General features: G+C 37.3%; 1 protein-coding gene across 6 annotated transcripts in view; it reads left to right on the forward strand.

The window, feature by feature from the left end:
* The window catches only part of DDX46 (DEAD-box helicase 46), a 63,874-nt gene that overhangs the window by 25,174 nt on the left and 17,003 nt on the right, over positions 1-21,697 (forward strand). For 5 of the 6 annotated variants that reach the window (XR_014241126.1, XR_014241127.1, XR_014241128.1 and 2 more), the window contains 6 exons: positions 3,916-4,080; positions 4,947-5,109; positions 14,406-14,599; positions 16,233-16,370; positions 16,685-16,834; positions 19,666-19,842. Coding sequence is in view for 3 of the 6 variants with exons in the window: in XM_082378908.1 (XP_082235034.1) it covers positions 3,916-4,080; positions 4,947-5,109; positions 14,406-14,599; positions 16,233-16,370; positions 16,685-16,834; positions 19,666-19,842 (987 nt within the window). In the remaining 3 variants the exon portion in view is untranslated. The remainder of the gene's footprint in view (positions 1-3,915; positions 4,081-4,946; positions 5,110-14,405; positions 14,600-16,232; positions 16,371-16,684; positions 16,835-19,665; positions 19,843-21,697) is intronic. The other variant, XM_082378909.1, reaches the window with a different exon arrangement.

Consider the following 21,697-nt stretch of genomic DNA (forward strand, 5'->3'; position numbering starts at 1 on the left):
TTAGCCACTGGACCACCAGGGAAGTCCCTCCATTGGTTTCCTTGAGAAATTCAGTGTTACTCAGTTATTAACCTTTTGTATTTAATTTGTACTTTTTGTCTTGAAACTTTTTGGATCTTTATCCTAATGTTCTATGTCATTTAGGTTTGTTTTCTTCAACTAGTGTCCTGACTACTTGGTGGGTTCTTTCCATCTAGAAACTCAAATCCTTCCGTTTTGAGAAATTTTCTTGAATTACTTTTTGATAATTTCTTTCTCTTTGTTTTCTGGAACTCTTACTATTTGAATGTTGGACCTTTTGGACTCATCCTTTAATTTTCTTAATTTTTCTTAAGTATTTTGCATCTCTATCATTTTGCCGTACTAGGAGATTTCCTAAACTCTTAAGCTTTCAACCTTTCTGTTGAATTTTTAAATTCTGCTTTCATAGTTTTAATTTCTAAATGTTCTTTTATTTTCTGTGAATTTTTATTTTAAATGGCATCCTGTTCTTGTCTCGTAGATACAGAAATTTCTTAAGTTTCCCTGGATATTGATAGTTTTTTGAAATTTTCATCTCCTTGCATAGTCTCTTTCTCCCTTCTTGCTTTTTTTTTTTTTTTCTGTGTTTGCCAGTACATTTCAAAGCTTTAGGTTAAACAGATTCAAGAACACTAAAATAGTCTTACATTTGTTAAAGAAATCAACTTTTAATTTTCCTACAAGGAAAACACCAGTTCCTGACTATTTTTTACTACCAAGTTTTACCAGACATTCAAGGAGTAAATAATTATGTTCCTAATCATACTTTATTTCAAAGTATAAAAAAGAGGGAATACTCATCAATTTATAAGGTCATTGTAATCTTTTACTTTTAAAAGAGCTCTGTTAAGGTCTAATTATATACCATAGAACTCACTTTATTAAAGTGTGTAATAAAATGGGTTTTAGTACACATACAGGTTTGTTCAGCCATCACCACAATTCAGTTTTAGAAGATTTCTTTCACCAGAAAAATGTCTTATGCCTGTCTGCATTCATTTCCTGTTTCCACCTCAGCCCGAGGCAGCCACTAATTTGCTTTCTGTCTTAAAAGATTTGCCTTTTCTGCACATTTTATATAAATGGAATCATACAGGGAGTTCCCTAGTGGTCCAGTGGTTAGGACTCAGTGCTTTCACTGCCATAGTCCGGGTTCAGTCCCTGGTCAGGGAACTAAGATCCCGCAAGCCGTGCTGTGGGGGGTGGAGGGGGGTGGAGAATCATACAGTATACATCTAGCTTGTATTTATTTCACTTATGATATGTGTTTGAGCTTCATTTGTGTCCTAGCATTTGTCAGTACTTTATTCCTTTAATTGCTGAGTAATTAATATTCCATCATATGAATATATGTCATATTTTGTTTCTCCGTTAGCCAGCTGATGAACATTTGGATTATTTCCATGATTAGGAATAATGCTGCTAGGAACATTTGTATACAAGTCTGTGTATGGACATACGTCTTCGTATATTTTGAATAGATTACCTAGGAGTAGAATTCCTGATTGTATGGTAATTTATGTTTAACTTTCTAAGAAACTGCCAAACTTTTCCATAGTAGCTATTCCATTTTATAGGCCAATATAATATTGATACAGAAATCAAACGTTATGTTACAGTTTTATGTACAATGATGCAAAACCCCTAAAAAATATATTAAGGAACCAAATATAGCAATGTTTAAAATAGATAATTAATCATATCGAAGTTAGTATCCTTTGGATGCACGGCTGGTTTAACATTAGAAAAATCAAGTAATGTAATCCACCCTGTTACCAGAATAGAGGGAAAAACCATACTATTATCTCAAATAATATAGAAAAGCATTTGATAAAATTTCACTGATGGTTTAAAAATTCAGCACACTAGGACTAGTAGGGAGCTACCAGAATAAGTCTATAGCAAACCTTACACCTAATGGTGCAACTTTGAAGCTTTTAACATAAGAAAGAAAATTAAGTAGTGAACACTCACTCAACACTTTGCTGGAGGTCCTAGCACAGTAAGCAAGAAAAAGGTATAATATTTAGAAAGGAAGAAACAAGTGTTATCTGCAGATGATATGACTATCTTTGTAGAAGACTCAAAATAATCTACAGATAAATTATTAGAATTGATAAAGAGAATAGTAAAATTTCTGGACACAAAGTCAGTAAAGAAAAGTCATTTTCAGTTCTTTTCCCAGTAAGTTAGAAAATGTTCTTCAGAAATCATATAATTAACAAAAGCTTGAAAAAATAAACTTGACAAAGATGTGTAATATGTATCTGGAGAAAACTGTGAAACTTCACTGGAAAATATTAAAGAAAACTTAACTCTGAAATTTATGTAAAGATCAAGTGGTAAAGAGCAATCCTCCTGAAGAAGAGAAACAGGATAGGGTGTAAGAGAAGCCACTTCTTGAAAGTCTAGTTCATTCCCATTTTAGGATTTAGTTTTCTTTGGTCTGCTAAGTCAGGTACCACTTAATCAAAATGTTGTTGCTATCATGTCCTGTCTTATTTTCTTTGTCTTTGTTGGTTTGTGTAATTTTTTTTTTTAATTTATTTATTTATTTTTGGCTGTGTTGGGTCTTCGTTTCTGTGCGAGGGCTTTCTCTAGTTGTGGCAAGCGGGGGCCACTCTTCATCGCAGTGCGTGGGCCTCTCACTATCGTGGCCTCTCTTGTTGCGGAGCACAGGCTCCAGACGCTCAGGCTCAGTAGTTGTGGCACACGGGCTTAGTTGCTCCGCGGCATGTGGGATCTTCCCAGACCAGGGCTCGAACCCGTGTCCCCTGCTTTGGCAGGCAGATTCTCAACCACTGCGCCACCAGGGAAGCCCTGTGTAATTTTTTAAAACAATCCCTGTATTGTTACATTTTACAGGGTTTTTCAAGGGAAGAGAAGTAAGTGTGTGTGGTCAACACTGAAACATTTTTAACTGAAAATACTGGCATAAGTTTTAAAGCCATCATTTTGGCTGCTGGGTGGAGAATAGATTTCAGATTGGACAGGAGTAAAGGCAGGAAAACCTGGTAGGAGACAATTGAAATAATCCAGATGAGAGATGGTTGAGGTTTGGACCAGGAGCCCAGGATTTCCACATGCCTTGGGTAGGGCAGCCCCTTTCACAGATATCACATCATCTTTGATTGGAGTAAAAATGTGGTCCTGTGTATTCCTGGCAAGACCTTTACCCTTTACAGTTTCCAACCACTCACCCCTGTCTCTCTTGAAACCATCATTAATAATTTATTCATTATGTCTTTTTTTTCTTGTTTATGCCATAAGAATCCTAGAACTCCCTGATTCCTCCAGGGCTCTTTAGACACTGAGGTAGTTAATTGGTACCTGAATCCCACTCCCTCAACAGTATGTCCACCATCATTGTTCTTTGTTTTCCTGTAGCTCTTATCACCATTTGTAACATAATATATTTGTTTATCCATCCTCATTAGAATATAAGCTCTATTAAGACAAGTTTTTCTCTATTTTTATTGCATATTCCAAGCACTTAGAACAATGCCTGGCACATAATGGTTGCTCAGTAAAAATGTGTTGAATAAATGAAGGAAAACAGAAATAGCAGTGAGGAATAGTTGCACTGTAGGTTTAGTTTGAAGATCAAGACTACTGAATTTGTTGATGGATTGGGTGTGAGATGAGTAAGAGAGAGAGTAGTTACAGTTGGCTCCTAGATTTTTGGCATAAACCAAAATGACTAGAGTTGCCATTTCTTGAGAGGGGGAAACTATGAGAGGGGCAAATTTTAGGGTAAAATCAATTATAATATTCTAAGGTAACACATTTAAAAGTCACTGAATAGATGTTCTTAAAAGTTCCTTCTACTTGGTTTTACTGTCCTACAATTTTTGGAGACTACCCTCACCATGCTTATTTGTAATGTTTTCTCAGGTCATGCGCATTGTGGATAATGTTCGTCCTGACCGACAGACAGTTATGTTTTCAGCTACTTTCCCCAGAGCTATGGAGGCCTTGGCTCGCAGAATCCTGAGTAAACCCATTGAAGTGCAGGTTGGAGGCAGAAGTGTGGTTTGCTCAGATGTGGAGCAACAAGTGGTGGGTACAGTCCTTAGGAAACCCCCAGTTCCCTGTATGTTTAGGCACTGTGTCATCCTTTTGGAATCGTTGTGATGTAGGCAGATAATTACTAAAATTAAATAGTACACATCAACTGCAGCCTTTAACATTTTACCAAATATATATATATATATTTTTTTTAAAATTTTTATTTACTTATTCATTTATTTCTGCATTGGGTCTTCATTGCTGCGTGCAGGCTTTCTCTAGTTGTGGTGAGTGGGGGCTACTCTTCGTTGCGGTGCGTGGGCTTCTCATTGTGGTGGTTTCTCTCGTGGAGCACGGGCTCTAGGTGCGCAGGCTTCAGTAGTTGTGGCTCACGTGCTCTAGAGCGCAGGCTCAGTAGTTGTGGTACACGGGCTTAGTTGCTCCACAGCATGTGGGATCTTCCTGGACCAGGGCTTGAACCCGTGTCCGCTGCATTGGCAGGCAGATTCTTAACCACTGTGCCACCAGGGAAGCCCTACCAAATATATTTGAATTTGCTCTTCCATGGAACTGTGTTTAAATGCTCTTTTAGTTTTTTTCACCAGAAGTGGTGGGCTGGTGATAAAATGTCACATACCTATGTTATTCTTTGGTTAATAGGATGTGAAGTTAAGAGTCAGAGAGAGAACAGATGATCATCTGTCCGCATTTGTAAGCCTCTTAGTCTCTGAAAAGTTACAATTTTTCTTTTGGTCTTAGTGGTTTATCAATTAAAATCAACATTTTCCTACCCCTTCCTAAAGTTATAGGAAGATGTTTGTTGTTTATATATTTGCCACAAATAAAATGAATATTTTTGTTCATGAAATGTATTTGGATTTTTACTCCATTAACTTGGTACAATGTGTTGTTTTCAGATTGTGATTGAAGAAGAAAAGAAATTCTTGAAGCTACTTGAACTTCTAGGCCATTATCAAGAATCAGGATCTGTCATTATATTTGTGGATAAGCAGGAACATGCTGATGGTCTTCTGAAAGATTTAATGAGAGCTTCTTACCCTTGCATGTCTCTTCATGGAGGTAATGTTTAATGAAGTCTCTGTTAAGTACTTAACTTAGCCAAGCACTGTGCTGTGTACTTCCTTTGTCTCTAATTTAGCAGTAAATTTTATGTCATCCATGTCAGTTTTCATTCACAACAGTTCTGTGGGGGGGTAAGCATTATTTTATTTCATCTTAGCGTTAAAGAAAATAAGACAACAACACATTGGTTTGATCAAATTCTATAACCATTAATCAGCTAAGGAGGAATTGAACTTAAAAATTTTTTTTTCAGCCCAAACCCCCAATATTTATTTACAAGTTATTTATATGTACAACTAATGTAATATGCTCTTTATAAACATTAACACACAAACAAGAAATTAAAAAACACAAAAATTAGAAATATTCTAGTATTTTCTTCCCACTCCCCCAACGTATCATATCACACACACCCTATGTTACCTCTCCCCCCACCACCCCCTCACCCTCCACCATCACTTCGGAGCCCCTGCTGTAATCAAAGGGAGCCTTTGGAGTTTCTGAAACAGAGGAGGGACATGGTTTCTGATGACTTTCCCGAATCCGCAAACTAAAAACAGACTGAGACATCAAAGAACTGCAGTTGCCTTAGAGCGCTTTCCACGTGCCAGGAAATGCCTCAGTGCTTTAGTATAACTCATTTAATCCCCAAAACAGCCCTATGCTGTACGTACCATTATTGTCTTTTAAGATATTTTTATCTCAAGATGGAACCGAGGCATAGTGAGGTTAAGAAACTTTGCCAGGGTGACACAGAAATGGTGGAGCCAGAACTGGAACCCACCCTGGGTGGGTCCACGCTCCATGAGCTTAACCGCTACTGGAGGGAGATGAGGGGGGCTCCCTTGGTCAAGTCCCTCACCAGTCACTGCTGTCATGAGAATCCCAGGTACTGTGTGAGGAGGCAGGAGGAAATCACTAACCACCGGGGTACCTCTCACTCGGTTGTCTAGGCAAGGTTGGCTTATCCACAGTCTCCAGAGGCCAACTCAGCTGGTCACTCAGGTGCAGATCGATAGGCTTGGTTTCTATGAACTTAAAATTTTTGATTTATGTTCTATTCTTTCCATTGTACCATGCTACCTAGAGGTTTTTATTATGATTCACATTAGAGCTTTAATTAATTTCTGTGTAATATCGCCATTGTTATATATATGTGGGACTTAGAACACTAAACATATGGAACAGAGACAGTTTGAATTAAACTCACTAACCAAGTGTTCTGGCAATATGGCTTTGTGACAAACCACCCCCAAATTTAGTGGCAACAGTCGTATTTTTTTTTTCTTTTTTAATGAATCTGCAATTTGTGTAGCTCTTAGCACACATAACTAGTCTTTCTTTCATGCTCTGTCTACTTGGATGGCTCAGTTGGGGTTAGGGATCCATTTCCAATTTGCCTTACTTAGGCAGCTGACAAGTTGGTACTGGCTCTTGACTGAGAGCTCAGTCAGGCTGTTGGCCACGAGTCCTGACTCTTTCACTTGTGAGCCTCTCTGTGAGGCTGCTTGGCCAGAAGGCAAGAACCAGAAGCTGCCAAGACAGTTAAGGAGGATAATGGGAAGTGGTGGAAATTTTATTTCCACCATATTCTATAGGTCAAAATAGTCACTAGACTGGCCCACATTCAAAGGAATGGAGGCATAGACTCCACCGCCTTATGGGAATATGTCATTCGATATGCAGAAGAGCATGTGGGATAGGACATGCTTTTGCTGCTGTCTTTGGAAAATACAATCTACCACACAAGGCTTCATGTGGAATGCAATTAAAAGGGCTTTGAGGATATGTATTTGGTTAACTTTTAATGTTTGAAAATGACTCGTTGTGTTTTCCTTTTCATTTATTTATTTTTAAAGTTGTGAGTTACATTTTTTTAAAGCTAAATTTATTTATTTATTTATTTATTTTTGGCTGTGTTGGGTCTTCATTGCTGCGTGCGGGCTTTCTCCAGTTGTGGTGAGTGGGGGCTACGCTTCGTTGTGGTGCACGGGCTTCTCATTGCAGTGGCTTCTCTTGTTGTGGAGCACGGGCTCTACATGCCCGGGCTTCAGTAGTTGTGGCACGTGGACTCAGCAGTTGTGGCTCGCGGCCTCTAGAGCGCAGGCTCAGTAGTTGTGGTGCACAGGCTTAGTTGCTCCGCAGCATGAAATTATGTAGGGCTTTTGAAGAATTATTTTTTTTAAAGGTGTAACCATGAAATTCCTAATGTGCACATGTAATTAATGTGCATTTCATGCATAATACATAATGTAATGGCATTAGTTGTGAGAAGTGTGGGTGTTAGTATGTCTGAAATGCATACAATTTTGTGCCCCTTTAGAAGAAAAAAGAATACAAACTACAAAACATTTAGTCCATTCTTCCTGCTAGGATTATTGCAGCTGCAAAATGCTGCTCACTCTGGATTGTGACCAAATGACAGAAAATCCTGGACTTGTTCATTTGTAGGATGGAGATTATGGTATTTCTGTTCTTCTAAGATTGACCTCCGTAAAGGGGCAGTCAGGCTGATTTGCAGAACCTATCGCTTAATGGAATAATAGCTGTTTATTCCTGCTTACTCTTCTGAATAGTGAGAAGGAAGCTCAGAGACACTCTGAGTGCTGCCACTTCCAGAGCCACCTGTAGTTCTCTAGTCTTCAGGTCTAGTGGAGGGAGAAAGGGAGGCAGGAGGTTGGAGAGTGGATGTGTTCTGCCCACTCCTGGTTTTGTTAACCTGAGACAATTTTCTCAGTTCAACAATTAGAGCATTCCACAGTTGCTTGACTTTTTTGTTAGAGCACAAAGGCCAGGTAATTGTAGTTTATGAACAAAATATATGGAGAGCATATTGTTCTTAATACTATATTTTTGATTTATCACATACCTGCATTCCTCTAAACTTTCCTCTAAACTGGGTTAAAAAATGAAAGAAGGGCTTCCCTGGTGGCGCAGTGGTTGAGAATCTGCCTGCTAATGCAGGGGACACGGGTTCGAGCCCTGGTCTGGGAGGATCCCACGTGCCGCGGAGCAACTAGGCCCGTGAGCCACAATTACTGAGCCTGCGCGTCTGGAGCCTGTGCTCCGCAACAAGAGAGGCCGCGATAGTGAGAGGCCCGCGCACCGCGATGAAGAGTGGCCCCCGCTTGCCGCAACTAGAGGAAGCCCGCGCACAGAACGAAGACCCAACACAGCCATAAATAAATAAAATAAATAAATAAAAATTAAAAAAAAAAAAGAGGGGATTCTGGGGATTGTAGAGTATGAAAAAAAAAAAAATGACAGAAGAAATCTGAAAATACTGTCATTAAACCATGGCTATAATTTCTATTCTGTCAGTCATCCATTTCTTCATTTTTGCACTAATAATGAAGAATTTTAAAATTCCTTAAAGACGCAACCTGCATTTAATATGGTAAATATTGCTGAAATTAGGAAAGTAGCACAATGGTTTCTACTTTCAGGTGTTTATGATATATGAAAACAGAGACATTTTAAAATAGGGCAAAATGCTTCAATGAGACTTTTGACATGTACTATTAATATCAGTTACTTTTTCTTTTGGTTCTCTGCAAGTAACAGAAAATATGAACTCAGCTGCTGTAAATCATGAGGAATATTTACTATTTTACAAAACATGAAATCCCATGGTCGAACGATTCCAGGGGACTTCCCTGGCGGTCCAGTGGTTAAGACTCCGTGCTTCCACTGCGGGGGGCCTGGGTTCAATCCCTGGTTGGGGAACTAAGAGGCCGCATGCTGCACGGTGCATCCAAAGAAGAAAAAAAAACGGAAAACGATTCCAGGATTGCTTCACTCAGCAGTAGCTCAGTGTTACCATATTGTAGTTTCTATACTGCCATCTTGAGCATAATAACTTAGTTATTAAGCTAAGCTTTCTTTATGGCAGCAAAAAGCCTTCTGCAGGCTCAGTCATCACTTCCAGATCTGACAACGTCCAGAGGAGGAAGACTGTTTTCCATATATCTATGGCTTTTCTTCCCCCTCATTTTTATTACCAAAATTTTCAAACACAGAAAATCTGAGAAAACTATATCGTGAACACCCTTGAATATCTAATACTAGATTCTACAATTAACATTTTGTTACATTTATCTGTCACATCATTAGCCATCTGTCCTTTTACCCACTCCTCAATTTTTCATAGTTTTTTTAAAAAATAAATTTCTTTCTTTTTATTTATTTATTTTTGGCTGCGTTGGGTCTTTGTTGCTGCGCGTGGGCTTTCTCTAGTTGCAGCGAGCTGGGGCTACTCTTCGTTGTGGTGCGCGGGCTTCTCATTGCGGTGGCCTCTCTTGTTGTGGAGCACAGGCTCTTGGCGCGCGGCCTTCAGTAGTTGTGGCTTGCAGGCTCTAGAGCGCAAGCTCAGTAGTTGTGGCACACGGGCTTAGTTGCTCCGTGGCATGTGGGATCTTCCCAGACCAGGGCTGGAACCTGTGTCCCCTGCATTGGCAGGGAGATTCTTAACCACTGCGCCACCAGGGAAGCCCTTTCTTAGTTTTTTGATACATTTCAGAATACGTTGCAGCATCAGCACATTTCACTTCAGTGTGCACATGATTAACACTAGTTAAAAATTTTTTTAAATAAAAAATCTGTAAGTAAACTATAGTGAAATATACAGATTCTGAGTGTACCATTTGATGAGTTTTGACAAATGCATGTAAGTTGTGAAACCCAAACCTCTGTTAAGATGTAACCTCAGAAATTTCCCTCAGTCCCTGCCCCCACTTCTTACATTTTTTTCCCAACTTTACCTGTTTTAGAATTTCAGATAAATGGAACCATACATTATGGACTGTTTTGTATCAGGTATCTTTGACTCTGCATATATTTTTGAGTTTTCATCCATGTTGGATGTAACAGCTCTTCCCTTTTATTGCTGAGTAATACTCCAGTGTATAAATATATCATAGTTTGTTTAGTCATTTCTGTTGGTCACCTAGGCTACTTCCAGTTTTTTGACTGTTTTAACCATCCCAAAGGATTCACCATAATCAGGATACAGACTAGTTCCCTCACCCCACAAAACTCCCTTGTCCTATCCCTATGCAGAGTAACTCTAAGGTTCTCTTTCCTCTTGTACATAGCTCCTTGAAACCACTGATGTGCTCTTATAAGAATGTTTATAAATGCAGTCATACATTATACAGCTTTTTGCAGTTGGCTTTTTTTTCACTCAGCGTGATGGCTTTGAGATCCATTCAAGTTGTTGCATTGTTCATTTCTTTTTATTATCTAATAGTATATTTTGTGTGGATGTACCACTGTTTGTGTATTTCTTTATCTGTTGAAGGACATTTGGGTTGTTTCCAGTTTTAGACAATTATGAATAGAGCTGCTATTAAATATGTAAGTCCAGATTTTTGTGTGAACATTTCATTTCTCAAGGGTAGATAACCAGGAATGGGATAGCTGGGTCGTATGGTAAGTTGATTTAGATATGATTTTCTTTGTATTCATTCTCCTTGGGGTTTACCGCCTTCTAGAATCTGTAAATTTATGTCTTGCATCTAATTTGGGAAATTCTTGGCTGTTATTTCTTTTTTAAAAAAATTAATTACTTAATTAATTAATTTGGTTGCACCAGGTCTTAGTTGCGGAAGGCAGGCTCCTTAGTTGTGGCATGCAAACTGTTAGTCGCGGCATGCGTGTGGGATCTAGTTCCCTTAACAGGGATCGAACCTGGGCCCCCTGCACTGGGAGTGTGGAGTCTTATCCACTGCGCCACCAGGGAAGTCCCTTGACTGTTATTTCTTGATTTATTGATTGATTGATTGTTTTACTGCCTTATTTTCTTCTCTCTTTTTGGGACTCCAATTGTGTGTATGTTAAGCCTTTTGATTCTGTCTCACATATCACTGATGGTATGTTCAGTCTTTGTTTTTCAATCTTTTTTCTCTCTAAGACTGAATAATTTCTTTGACTCTGTCTTCAAGTTCACTGTGTGTTTTTGGTCATCTCTTATCTGCTAATAATAAGCCCATTCAGTGAATTTTTAAATTCAATTATTGTATTTTTTTTAGTTCTAGAATTTCCAGTTGGCTCTCTTTTATATTTTACTGATTCTCTAATTAAATTTCCTAGCCATTCATTATAAGCATTTAAAAGCTTTTTTCCTTGATCACAATTATAATAGTTGCTTTAAAATCTTTGACTATTAATTATAATGTCTTGGTCATCTGAAGTCAGTTTCTATTATCTTTTCTTTTGATTTTGTTTTATAGTTTTCTGTTTCTTTGTCTAGTAATTTTGGTTTGTATACTGGCATTTGTGAATGATACCTTGTAGAGTCTGAATTATGTTTTATTTAAGTTTTTTTTTTTTTTTTTTTTTTTTAAATAGGGCATTAACTTGGCTGGACCCATATTTGAAACTGCCTTTCTTGTAATGGGCAGCCTCTGAAATTTCTAATAATTTCTTTCAGCCAGAGCTGGGCTACTTGGATTCTGCCGCATGTGTGTATAGTTTAGGTGTCAGATATTTGGGCAGCGTTTTTTTTTGTTTTTAATTTTATTCCTTCCTCCCTCCCTCCCTTCCTCGTTTCTGCACCCAGGCTTTCTCTAGTTGCAGTGAGCGGGGGCTTTGTTGCAGTGCGGAGGCTTCTCTTGTTGCGCAGCACGGGTTCTAGATGCATGAGCTTCAGTACTTGCGGCATGTGGGCTCAGTAGTTGCGGTGCGTGGGCTCTAGGGCGCATGGGCATCAGTAGTTGTGGTGCATGGACTTATTTGCTCCGCGGCATGTGGGATCTTCCCGGACCTGGGCTCGAACCCATGTCCCCTACATTGGCAGGCAGATTCTTAACCACTGCGCCACCAGGGAAGTCCTTGGACAATGTTTTTATGCACTGTTGGACGTGCCTGCTCTGTTGTTCTTTCTGGGATTTATCCCCTCTTTTCTGGTCCTGAGTTTATCCTGAATGCTTTCTTCTTGTTTCTTCTTGTCAGTAAGACTGTTTCTGTTCAGGTTTTGACTTCCCTACCTGGGCTGCTCAGGGCCCGCTCCCAAACAGAAAGTTTAAAATAAAGAAGTAAAATCCTGTAAACTCAACCAGTGCCATTGCATTCTTCCAGGTGTCAACTCCCTTCCAGTTTCTGCCTTCTTTTAGTCACTCTCTGGTGCCTTCAGGTAGTTAGTTTTTTATATTTTGTCCAGAATTCATAGTTGTTACCCACAGGAGGGTTAGTCTGTAAGATTTCCCCTACCTTGATGTAAATGTGTATTTTTTTATATATGTAAGGAAATTTTTCCCCATAATCCCCTGTCTGTACTTCATCTTTTTGGTCAGAATTGCTTCACATGCTTATGCCTAATTCATTCAAAGACAAGGGAATGACAAATGGTTCTTAATGTATTATCCTTGCACCCCTGAGGTTTCTGAGATTTTCAGGGGTTTCATGAGGTCAAAAATATTTCCATAATAACCCCGCCAAGTTATTTGCCTTTTTCACTTTCATTCTTTCATCAGTGTATATGTAGTGTAGCTTTCTAGAGGTTGCACAGCGTGTTAAATTGCAACAGATTGAATGCAGAAGATATGAGACTCCAACTATCTTCTATTAAGCCAGACATCAAAGAGATTTGCAAAAATGTGAAGCACCTTATTTTTATTGTTTTGGAAAAGTTACTTCACAAAAATATATTTTTTTAGCATGTAATTGTTTTATTATTTTTTAAAAAGTTAATAAATATTTAAAATTTTCCTCAGTTCTAGTTTCTAATACATTAAATATTGATAGAGATGACCTAGATAAACTAAAGCTCTCTGGGTCTGGTTCTTATTAATTTTAAGAGTGCACAGACAACCTGAGCACAGAAAGTTTGAGAAGGGCTAGTTTACACTAATCATTACTCACCTCCTGAGACTGAGAATTAGGCTCATCTCTGGTTTGATATATGTGACCATGTGTTGGGTGGATAACAAAATTGAGGTCATGTTAAAAAGGAAGAGGGTTAATGGTTGCTGCCATTAACTACTAACTCTACTGCACATGTGTCAGGATACCTCAGTCTACAGTAAAAGTTGTGGTATTTTTAAATTATAAACTTAATGTATATTGTTACTGATTCCACTGATTTTTCTTATGAGGTTTTTGGGTACAGTGTTGGATCCTAGTTTCCTTGAGATAAGATCCAAATATTTTCCATAATTCAATCTTTGAAGAGTACATTTAAAACTTCAGGTAATATAAATTAATATTGATAAATATTTAGATGCTAAATGTTCTGTATATGTTAAACACAGGTTTTATACGGAATGTTAGAATATCTCTTGCTGCAAAAATGAATTTCAAGGTTTGAGAATTTATCCCATTCCCTTCTCTGATTACTAGAGATTCCCAGGTACCCCATCATAAAGTATATTTGTGGCCTGGACATTTTGTAAAAGAACATTTTGGTATTTTATGCTCTGCTTTGTCACTCATCCTGAGGCTCTTTGAGTAACAAATTTTAAGAGAGATCCAGTTGGGTACTTTTTAAGCAGTGCACCATAAACTTTAATGTGCATATGTAATCACCTATGGATCTTGTTAAAATGCAGAATCTGACTCAGTAGTTTGGGGTAGGATCTGAGATTGTGCATTTCTAACAAGCTCTCATGTGATGCTGCTCCTGGTCCTTGGGACAAAACTGTGAGTAGCAAGGCTCTAAATAACCTATGAGAGAATTAGAAAGATCTGAATCCTGTCAATATAGGCTGAATGTACCTGCCTTTTTCCCATTTGCCCCCATAAGAGATATAGGTTAGTGATTCTGAGGTTGGGCTTCTGGAGTGATAAGCCTTATATATAAGAAAGGGGGCAAAACAGGGCAGATTTGGAATTCATAAATAGCAGTAACTTTTGATCTTGCCATTAAATTTCCTTAGTCTTTTTTTTTTTTTTTTTAAATTTTGTATTGAAATGTAGTTGATTTACAGTGTTGTGTTTCAGGTGCACAGCAAAATGATTCAGTTATATATTATATCTATTCTCTTTTAGTTTCTTTTCAATTATAGGTTATTATAAGATGTTGAGTATAGTTTCCTATGCTATACTGTAGATCCTTGTTGGTTATCTATTTTATATATAGTAGTGTGTATATTTTAATCCCAAACTCCTAATTTATCACTCCTCACCAACCCCCCCCCCCCAAGTCTTTTACTTTCTATATGGTAGTTGTTGGACATGTGGTCAATATAAGTTGGATTTGTTCTTTACCCCGTGTTTAACTTCTTTGTCTGAATGTCAGAGGAAATGGAAAATTTAATTTGAATATGTGGTTTTACAACTCTTTAATTTACTTGCAGGCATTGATCAGTATGACAGAGATAGCATCATAAATGATTTTAAGAATGGGACCTGCAAACTTCTTGTTGCTACGTCTGTTGCTGCCCGAGGCCTAGATGTGAAACATCTGATTCTTGTAGTAAATTATAGCTGCCCCAACCATTATGAGGATTATGTGCACAGAGCAGGACGGACTGGAAGAGCAGGCAACAAAGTAAAAATAATTGCTTTTAAAGTTGATTTCTATTATGTTAAAATACAAGTGTTTCTTTATGATTATAAAGAGGAGATAATAGGAGTTATGGGGACATTCTGAAAATCCTTCATCATCAGAGTATGGGGAATAGTTGATGTTCATCATTTATATACATATACATGTCTTAAGTGCTGTTCTCTGTAGGCAGATAGTGTTAACCATTTGTGTCCCCAAAAGGTATTTTTCCCCACCTAAAAATTTCTGTATATACATACATGCATATAGTTCAAGATCTTTCATTGCTTTTTTTTAAAATAAGGGGTCATGAAATACACTCAGCCCACACCTATCACCCCTGTTCTCACCCCCCCATACACATGAATATTATTTGCTTTTTTGACTTATCTGTATTCTGTTAAGTATATAGTTCTAACTCATTCTTTTTGAAGGCAGCAGAATATTCCATTGTTGGAAGCACTGATGGTGATATATTTGATATTACAACCATGGACATTTCTACATACTGAAGAAATAATAATATTAATAGGTTATATTTATGGAGTATTTATTAAATGCCCACCACTGTTCTGAGTGCTTTACATATATCATCTCATTTTATTCTCACAAATTCCTTTTGAGGTGGATAATAGTACCCCTTTTAACAGATGAGAAAAGTTGAGGCACACTGACATTGTTACTTGCCAAATTTACATAGCTAATAAGTAGTGATGGCATTTATTCTTTTAACCTGAGTTATTCTGTGGATTTGGGAAATTTTTTGTGTAAAGGGCCAGGTAGTTAAAATTGTAGCCTTTTTGGGCCACACACAGTCTCTGTCACATCGTGTGTGTGTGTGTGTGTGTGTGTGTGTGTATATACACAACCCTAAAAAATGTAATACCACTTTTAGTTCATGGGTCGTATAAAAGTAGGCCATGGGTCAAATCTGGTAACTAGGTACTCCTGAAATAAAATATTAAATCATGTTTTAAAATTTATAGCAGTTCACTGGTAGGGTAGAGCTTTTTGTGAAGATGGCAATCTAATTGTAGTTTGCTGTTCCTCTACTTACAACTCCAGTCTTTCTCTTGCCTGAACCAAAGAGCTGCTGGGGACACCTGCACCCTTAGGCTTTAGAGAATCCCAGGGAAGTGATGTAGCTGACTTCATTTTTGTATATGTTAAAAACATACCAGATATACATGTGTGTATGCTTTTATATCTTTTAATTGGTCTTTAAAAAATATGGGAAGCTGTATTCTAGGACGTTAATACAGGTTAGCTGGGGTAGAGAGATGCAGTAGGTAGTGGAGGAAGGGAATGCAAGCAAAAAGGGAGAAATAAGGTATATTAAAGTTAATACTTATGACAGTGGAGTTGTGCATTTATGTAAAAATCACATGTATTTCCCTTTATGCATAAAGAGATTAGAAATTTTCTGGTTTTGCTTATTTTTAAATATTAAACTTAGGTATTTCACTTTCAACCATTAAAGAATTTAGTAGGACTCTTTTGTGGGCTTTGAAATTCTTTAGTAATGGAGTCATCTTAAAGAGGGTATATTAGGTGACTCAGATTTTATCTTATTTGTGATCTAAGGAGGATTCATCTTGTTAGTGTTTAATAGTACCACTTTTTCATCATTCACTAGGGCTACGCCTATACTTTCATCACAGAAGATCAGGCTCGGTATGCTGGTGACATAATTAAAGCCCTTGAATTGTCAGGGACTGCAGTGCCACCTGATCTAGAGAAACTTTGGAGTGATTTCAAAGATCAACAGAAAGCTGTGAGTTTTTTAACTCTCATTTTTATGCAAGTCATTGTGTTCTAAATCTTGAATATTTAATACCTGTAAATCTTGATAGGATTATTTTCATTTATCTCTTTAGAGAGGAAGGGAAAGGAGTGAAAACAAAATGCTCCCTTTTGCTTCAACTTAGTATTTTTTGTAGTCTACATAGAGTTCTTTTTTCTCACATGCTAGATGAAATGTTTTTGTTACATTGTCATACACCGCCTTGAAAAATATTTAATTGCCATAAATTCCTGAACATTAAAGTTTTTTATTATGAAATTAACTTTCTTGTTTTTCCTTGAAAGGAAGGGAAAATAATTAAAAAGAGTAGTGGGTTCTCTGGTAAGGGATTCAAGTTTGATGAAACAGAACAAGCTTTGGCAAATGAGAGAAAGAAGTTACAAAAAGCTGCTCTTGGTCTTCAAGATTCAGATGATGAGGATGCTGCAGTTGATGTAAGTATTGTTGTTCTAAGCCTTATTCTTACCAGTTGAAGCAGTTATTCCTTTTGTACTGGAGGTTTTACCATAGGCTTGTTTAGTTAGCAAGTTACTGGAAACTTTTCGTTATGTACCCTTCTCAGTTTTTTTCTGTGTATACAGACGTATTCACATATGCCTGTATTTCTGTATTTTCATAAAAATGAGATCATACTGCTTTATAATCTTCTTTACAATAGTCCTATGTTGAAATCTTCCCTTTTAGTAAATTCACTCTTATGCTATTCTTTGGTTACATATTTCATTATATGGATGTTCCACAGTTTAATGAATCAAATCCCTATTTTTGAATATATGGAAACAAACATGTTTGTTTCCATATATTCTTTATTTGGAATATACTTTACTTCGTCGCTCATTCTTGAACATTAAACCTTGCACATTCGTCGCATTAAGTCTTGAGGATGAATGTATAAATGGAATTTGCTAGGCCAAAGGGTATATCTAATTTGGTCTTAAAACGTTGTCAGATTGTTCTCCTGCAAGGTGAGTACCAATTTGCACTCACAGTAGTGTTATATAAGAGTGCCTGGCTCCTTGTATCTTTAACATCATTGGTACTAATATTGTTTTTTAATCTTTTACAATTTAATTGTTATACAATATCCTTATTAATAATAATAGTCAGCATTTATTGAGTGCTACTAAGTGCCATGTCCTGTGCAAAGGGCTTTACAGGGATTGTTTCATTTACTTCCTCACAATAGCCAGATGAGTGGATACTCAGAGTATTCCCATTTTATAATTGAGACCGAGGCTTAGGAAGAAATAATAACCTTTTCAGATTTGCATAGCTGTTATGGGGAGGAGCTGGGATCTATACCCGTTCTGTTCTTACTTCAAAGCCCATGTTCTTAGCTTACGGAATTATTTGTAACCCAGTGAAAAGGGACCCTGAGGACTCAGCAAGTTAAGGGTTTCACAGAGTATTCTTTGGAGCCCTAATCCCAGGAGCTTGAGCTTTAGATGTTTTCATTATAAAATAATTTTGGAAAATCTGCCTAATATATACCACTATTAGTGGTATCCTGTCAAAGGATGTGAAAAGTCATTAATAAAATAATCTTATTTAACTTTATTTGACCCAGAAATCTTCCAACATATTTGATATTTGATCATAGAACTTTTTTTTTGTTTTTGAAACATACCCGGTTAAACCTTAGCTCAGAACACAATTTAGGAAATCAGGAATTCAATCTGATCTTGTCATTTCAGGAAATGACCACACTGGCTGTTAAGCACAGCCAGGACCAGAACCAGGGTCTCCTATTAACTCTAGGCCATTTCTTACTAGCATACCATACTGGCTTAAAATTCAATTAAGTCAATATTTTAGTTATTTGTTACCATGTAACAAATCAATCCAAAACTTAGTAGGTTAAAACAATAAACATTTATTATCTCATGATTCCTGAGGGTTAGGAAATCAGGAGCAGTTTAGCCAAGTAGTTCTTACTTAGGGTCTCATGAGGTTGCAGTCAAGCTGTTGTCCCAGGTTGCAGTTATCTGAAGGCTTCACTGATGCAGGACCATCTTCTTCCAAGATGGCTTAGTCACTTTAATGTTGGGAGTATGCCTCTGTTCTTCACTTTGCATTTGTGTCCTTACAGCGTGGCAGCTGGCTGCCCCAGAATGAGTGATCCAAGAGAGAGCAAAGAGGAAAGCCTTAGTACCTTTTATGACTAGTCTCTGAGGTTACATACTGGCTTTTCCACTTTTTTTTGTCTGTTAGAAACAAGTCACTAAGTCCAGCCCACATTTAAGGAGAGGCTCCACCTCTTGGAGGGAAGAGTATTAAATAATATGTGGCTTTGTTTTTAAAACCACCTCAGTTTTTTTATGTTACTTAAACATTTAAAAAAAAATCTCATAATGAAATATGTTGATTTTTTTCCTTCTTGTTAAAATATTATATAAGTTTTGTAAAAAAATAGAGCAATACTAAAGTGAATAAAGTTAAAAGTACAGTTACCCCTGTCAACTAGCTCCATATACCTTCCCCATTCCTGATTTATGCATTTGTTTTGGATTTTAACGCCATGTATGCTGTTTAATTTAAAAGGGTTAATTAAATGTTAGTTTAAAAGTAGTTGGTAACTCAAACCCCTTATTAGATAACAAATATTTTAAAAAGAAGATAAGTTGTCTGTTTCCATTTCAGTAAAAGGTCTTTCTAAATTAACCTAATTAATTTTAAACCCTGAAAAAAGCTTGCTCCTCATTTGAGATTTAAAATATTAGCCTAATTTTCAGCATTGCTCTTGCTTTGATGGGGAAACCAACCTTCATTTCTTTCCTTCCTTGAAGGAAAAAAACAATAAAGGCTTTTTTTCCTGATTCTCTTACCCAGTTTTTTGGTAAATCCAATTGCATTTTTGGAGTTGGGAAGAATTTTAGGAACCCTGTTGCAGCATTTCCCCTGTGAACCACTGACTGTATTTTTAGATGTCCACTGGTCTTGAGTTATTGCCCTTCGTCCAGCCTCTTTCATTGCAGTGTATGTAATGTGGCCTTAAGGCCGTGGCCCTGGAGCAGCTCAGCTGCATCAAGTTGTCTGCTCTGTCTTGACAGCACATGTTCTTCATTTACTGAATTGGGATGTATCTGTACCACTCAGGAGTCTGCTGAAGTGGTTCTTGCAGCCTTGTATCTGTTTCTTTCTTTCCTTCCTTCCTCCCTCCCTCTCTCCCCTCTCCTCCCTTTCCTTTCCCCGTCCCCTCCTCTTCTCCCTCTATAAATTGGTATTTTTAATTAGATTTTTACTAATCCTTTTTCTTCTTGTTTAGATTGATGAGCAAATTGAAAGCATGTTTAATTCAAAGAAGAGAGTGAAGGATATGGCTGCTCCTGGAACATCTAGTGTTCCTGCTCCAACTGCAGGAAATGCTGAGAAGTTAGAAATTGCAAAGAGATTGGCTCTTAGAATCAATGCTCAGAAGAATTTGGGCATTGAGTCTCAGGTATTAAGTAATTTGTTCCAAGTCTTAGTACTTCTTGGAAGTTCTTTGATTTAAATGCTTTTCAGGAATTATGTCAGCACAAGTGAACAAGAAGTTATTTTAGACATTGAGGTAGTAAGCATTTAACATTATTCTCAATACAGAATTCTTCAATTATTATATTTGGGTGATTTCTCTAGTGTGGTTAACTGAGGTCTTAATGCCTATTCTGGAAGGCCTAACTGTTAAGCATGTTAACCATGGATAATTTTATAAAGTAGTATTCTGATTGATCTTACCAAAATCCTAAAGAAATAACTCTCTTTTCTTTCTTTTCTGTTTATATTAGGTGGGTTATTGGGCACACAAACAATGCCTTGGAAGTACGAATATCCAGTTACATAACTGAAACTAACATGGGTTTAGACAGTGGGAAAATGTGTTAAATATTTCACTTGCCTTGTTTCTCTTGGGAGTTTTTTGGTTAACTTAATTTTTTTTTTTTTTGAAATATAGTTGATTTATAGTGTTGTGATAGTTTTTGCTGTACAGCAAAGTGATTCAGTTGTACATATATATATATTCTTACTCTTTTCCATTATGGTTTATTACAGGATATTGAATATAGTTCCCTCTGTAGGACCTTCTTTACCCATTCTCTATATAATAGTTTGCATCTGCTAATCCCAAACTCCCAATCCATCCCTCCCCCACCCCCCTCCCCCTTGGCAACCACAAACAAGTCTGTTCTCTATGTCTGAATCTGTTTCTGTTTTGTAGATAGGTTCATTTGTGTCATATTTTAGATTCCACATATAAGTAATATCATATGGTATTTGTCTTTCTCTTCCTGACTTACTTTGCTTAGTATGATAATCTCTAGGTTCATCATGTTGCTGCAAATGGCATTATTTCATTCTTTTTTATGGCTGAGTAGTATTCCATTGTGTGTATGTATATATGTACATATATGTACGTGTGTGTGTGTGTTTGTATACACATACCATATCTTCTTTATCCATTCCTGGACATTTAGGTTGTTTCCATGTCTTGGCTATTGTAAATAGTGCTGCTATGAACATAAGGGTGCATGTATCTTTTTGAATTATAGTTTTGTCCAGATATATTCCCAGGAGTGGGATTGCTGGATCATATGGCAACTCTACTTTTAGTTTTTTGAGGAACCTCCATACTGTTCTCCATAGTTGCTGCACCAGTTTACATTCGCACCAACAGTGTAGGAGGGTTCCCTTTTCTCCACACCCTCTCCAGCATTTTGGTTAACTTAATTTTTAACTAAGGTTAAATTTTCATAGCATTCCTAAAGAACAATTTGTTAATTTTGACAGTATTTTTAAGATTTTGAGAGTTTGGGGACCTGCAGGGCCCTGTGTCCAGTAGCCTGTATAGGTTCAGGTCGGTATTGTCCAAGTGGGATGACCAAGCTAGAGGCCAGTGGGCTGACCCAGTGAGGCAGCCACAATCAAGGTTTAGAGCCTTGGGTCTCTGCATCTGTTTTATTTAGCCAGTGAGTTACTATGAAGTGTTTACTATACTCAAGCCTGTGCCTCTTCTGACAACGGACACAGCACCTCACCTAATATTGTCTTGGATTATTGCTACTAATAACTCTTTATTGTGAAAGCAAATGGCTCTAACTTTTCGCTGTTGTTGGAAGAGCTTGAGGTGTGGGTCGTGTATTACCCACAGAAGAATTATCTCTGCATTAGGCACATAGTAAAATTAAGTTCAAATTTAAAAAAATGTGTTGAGTAAAGTCATTTACTGTAATTTATAGAATGTTGGGTTGGTCCGTGGAGGGAGGAAGAGCTCAGTGGTGGTAGTGGGCAAAGATTCTGATTCAGAGGAAACTCCTAGT

This window comes from Balaenoptera borealis (assembly GCF_965194805.1).
Source record: "Balaenoptera borealis genome assembly, chromosome: 2".
NCBI classification, from domain to species: Eukaryota; Metazoa; Chordata; class Mammalia; order Artiodactyla; family Balaenopteridae; genus Balaenoptera; species Balaenoptera borealis.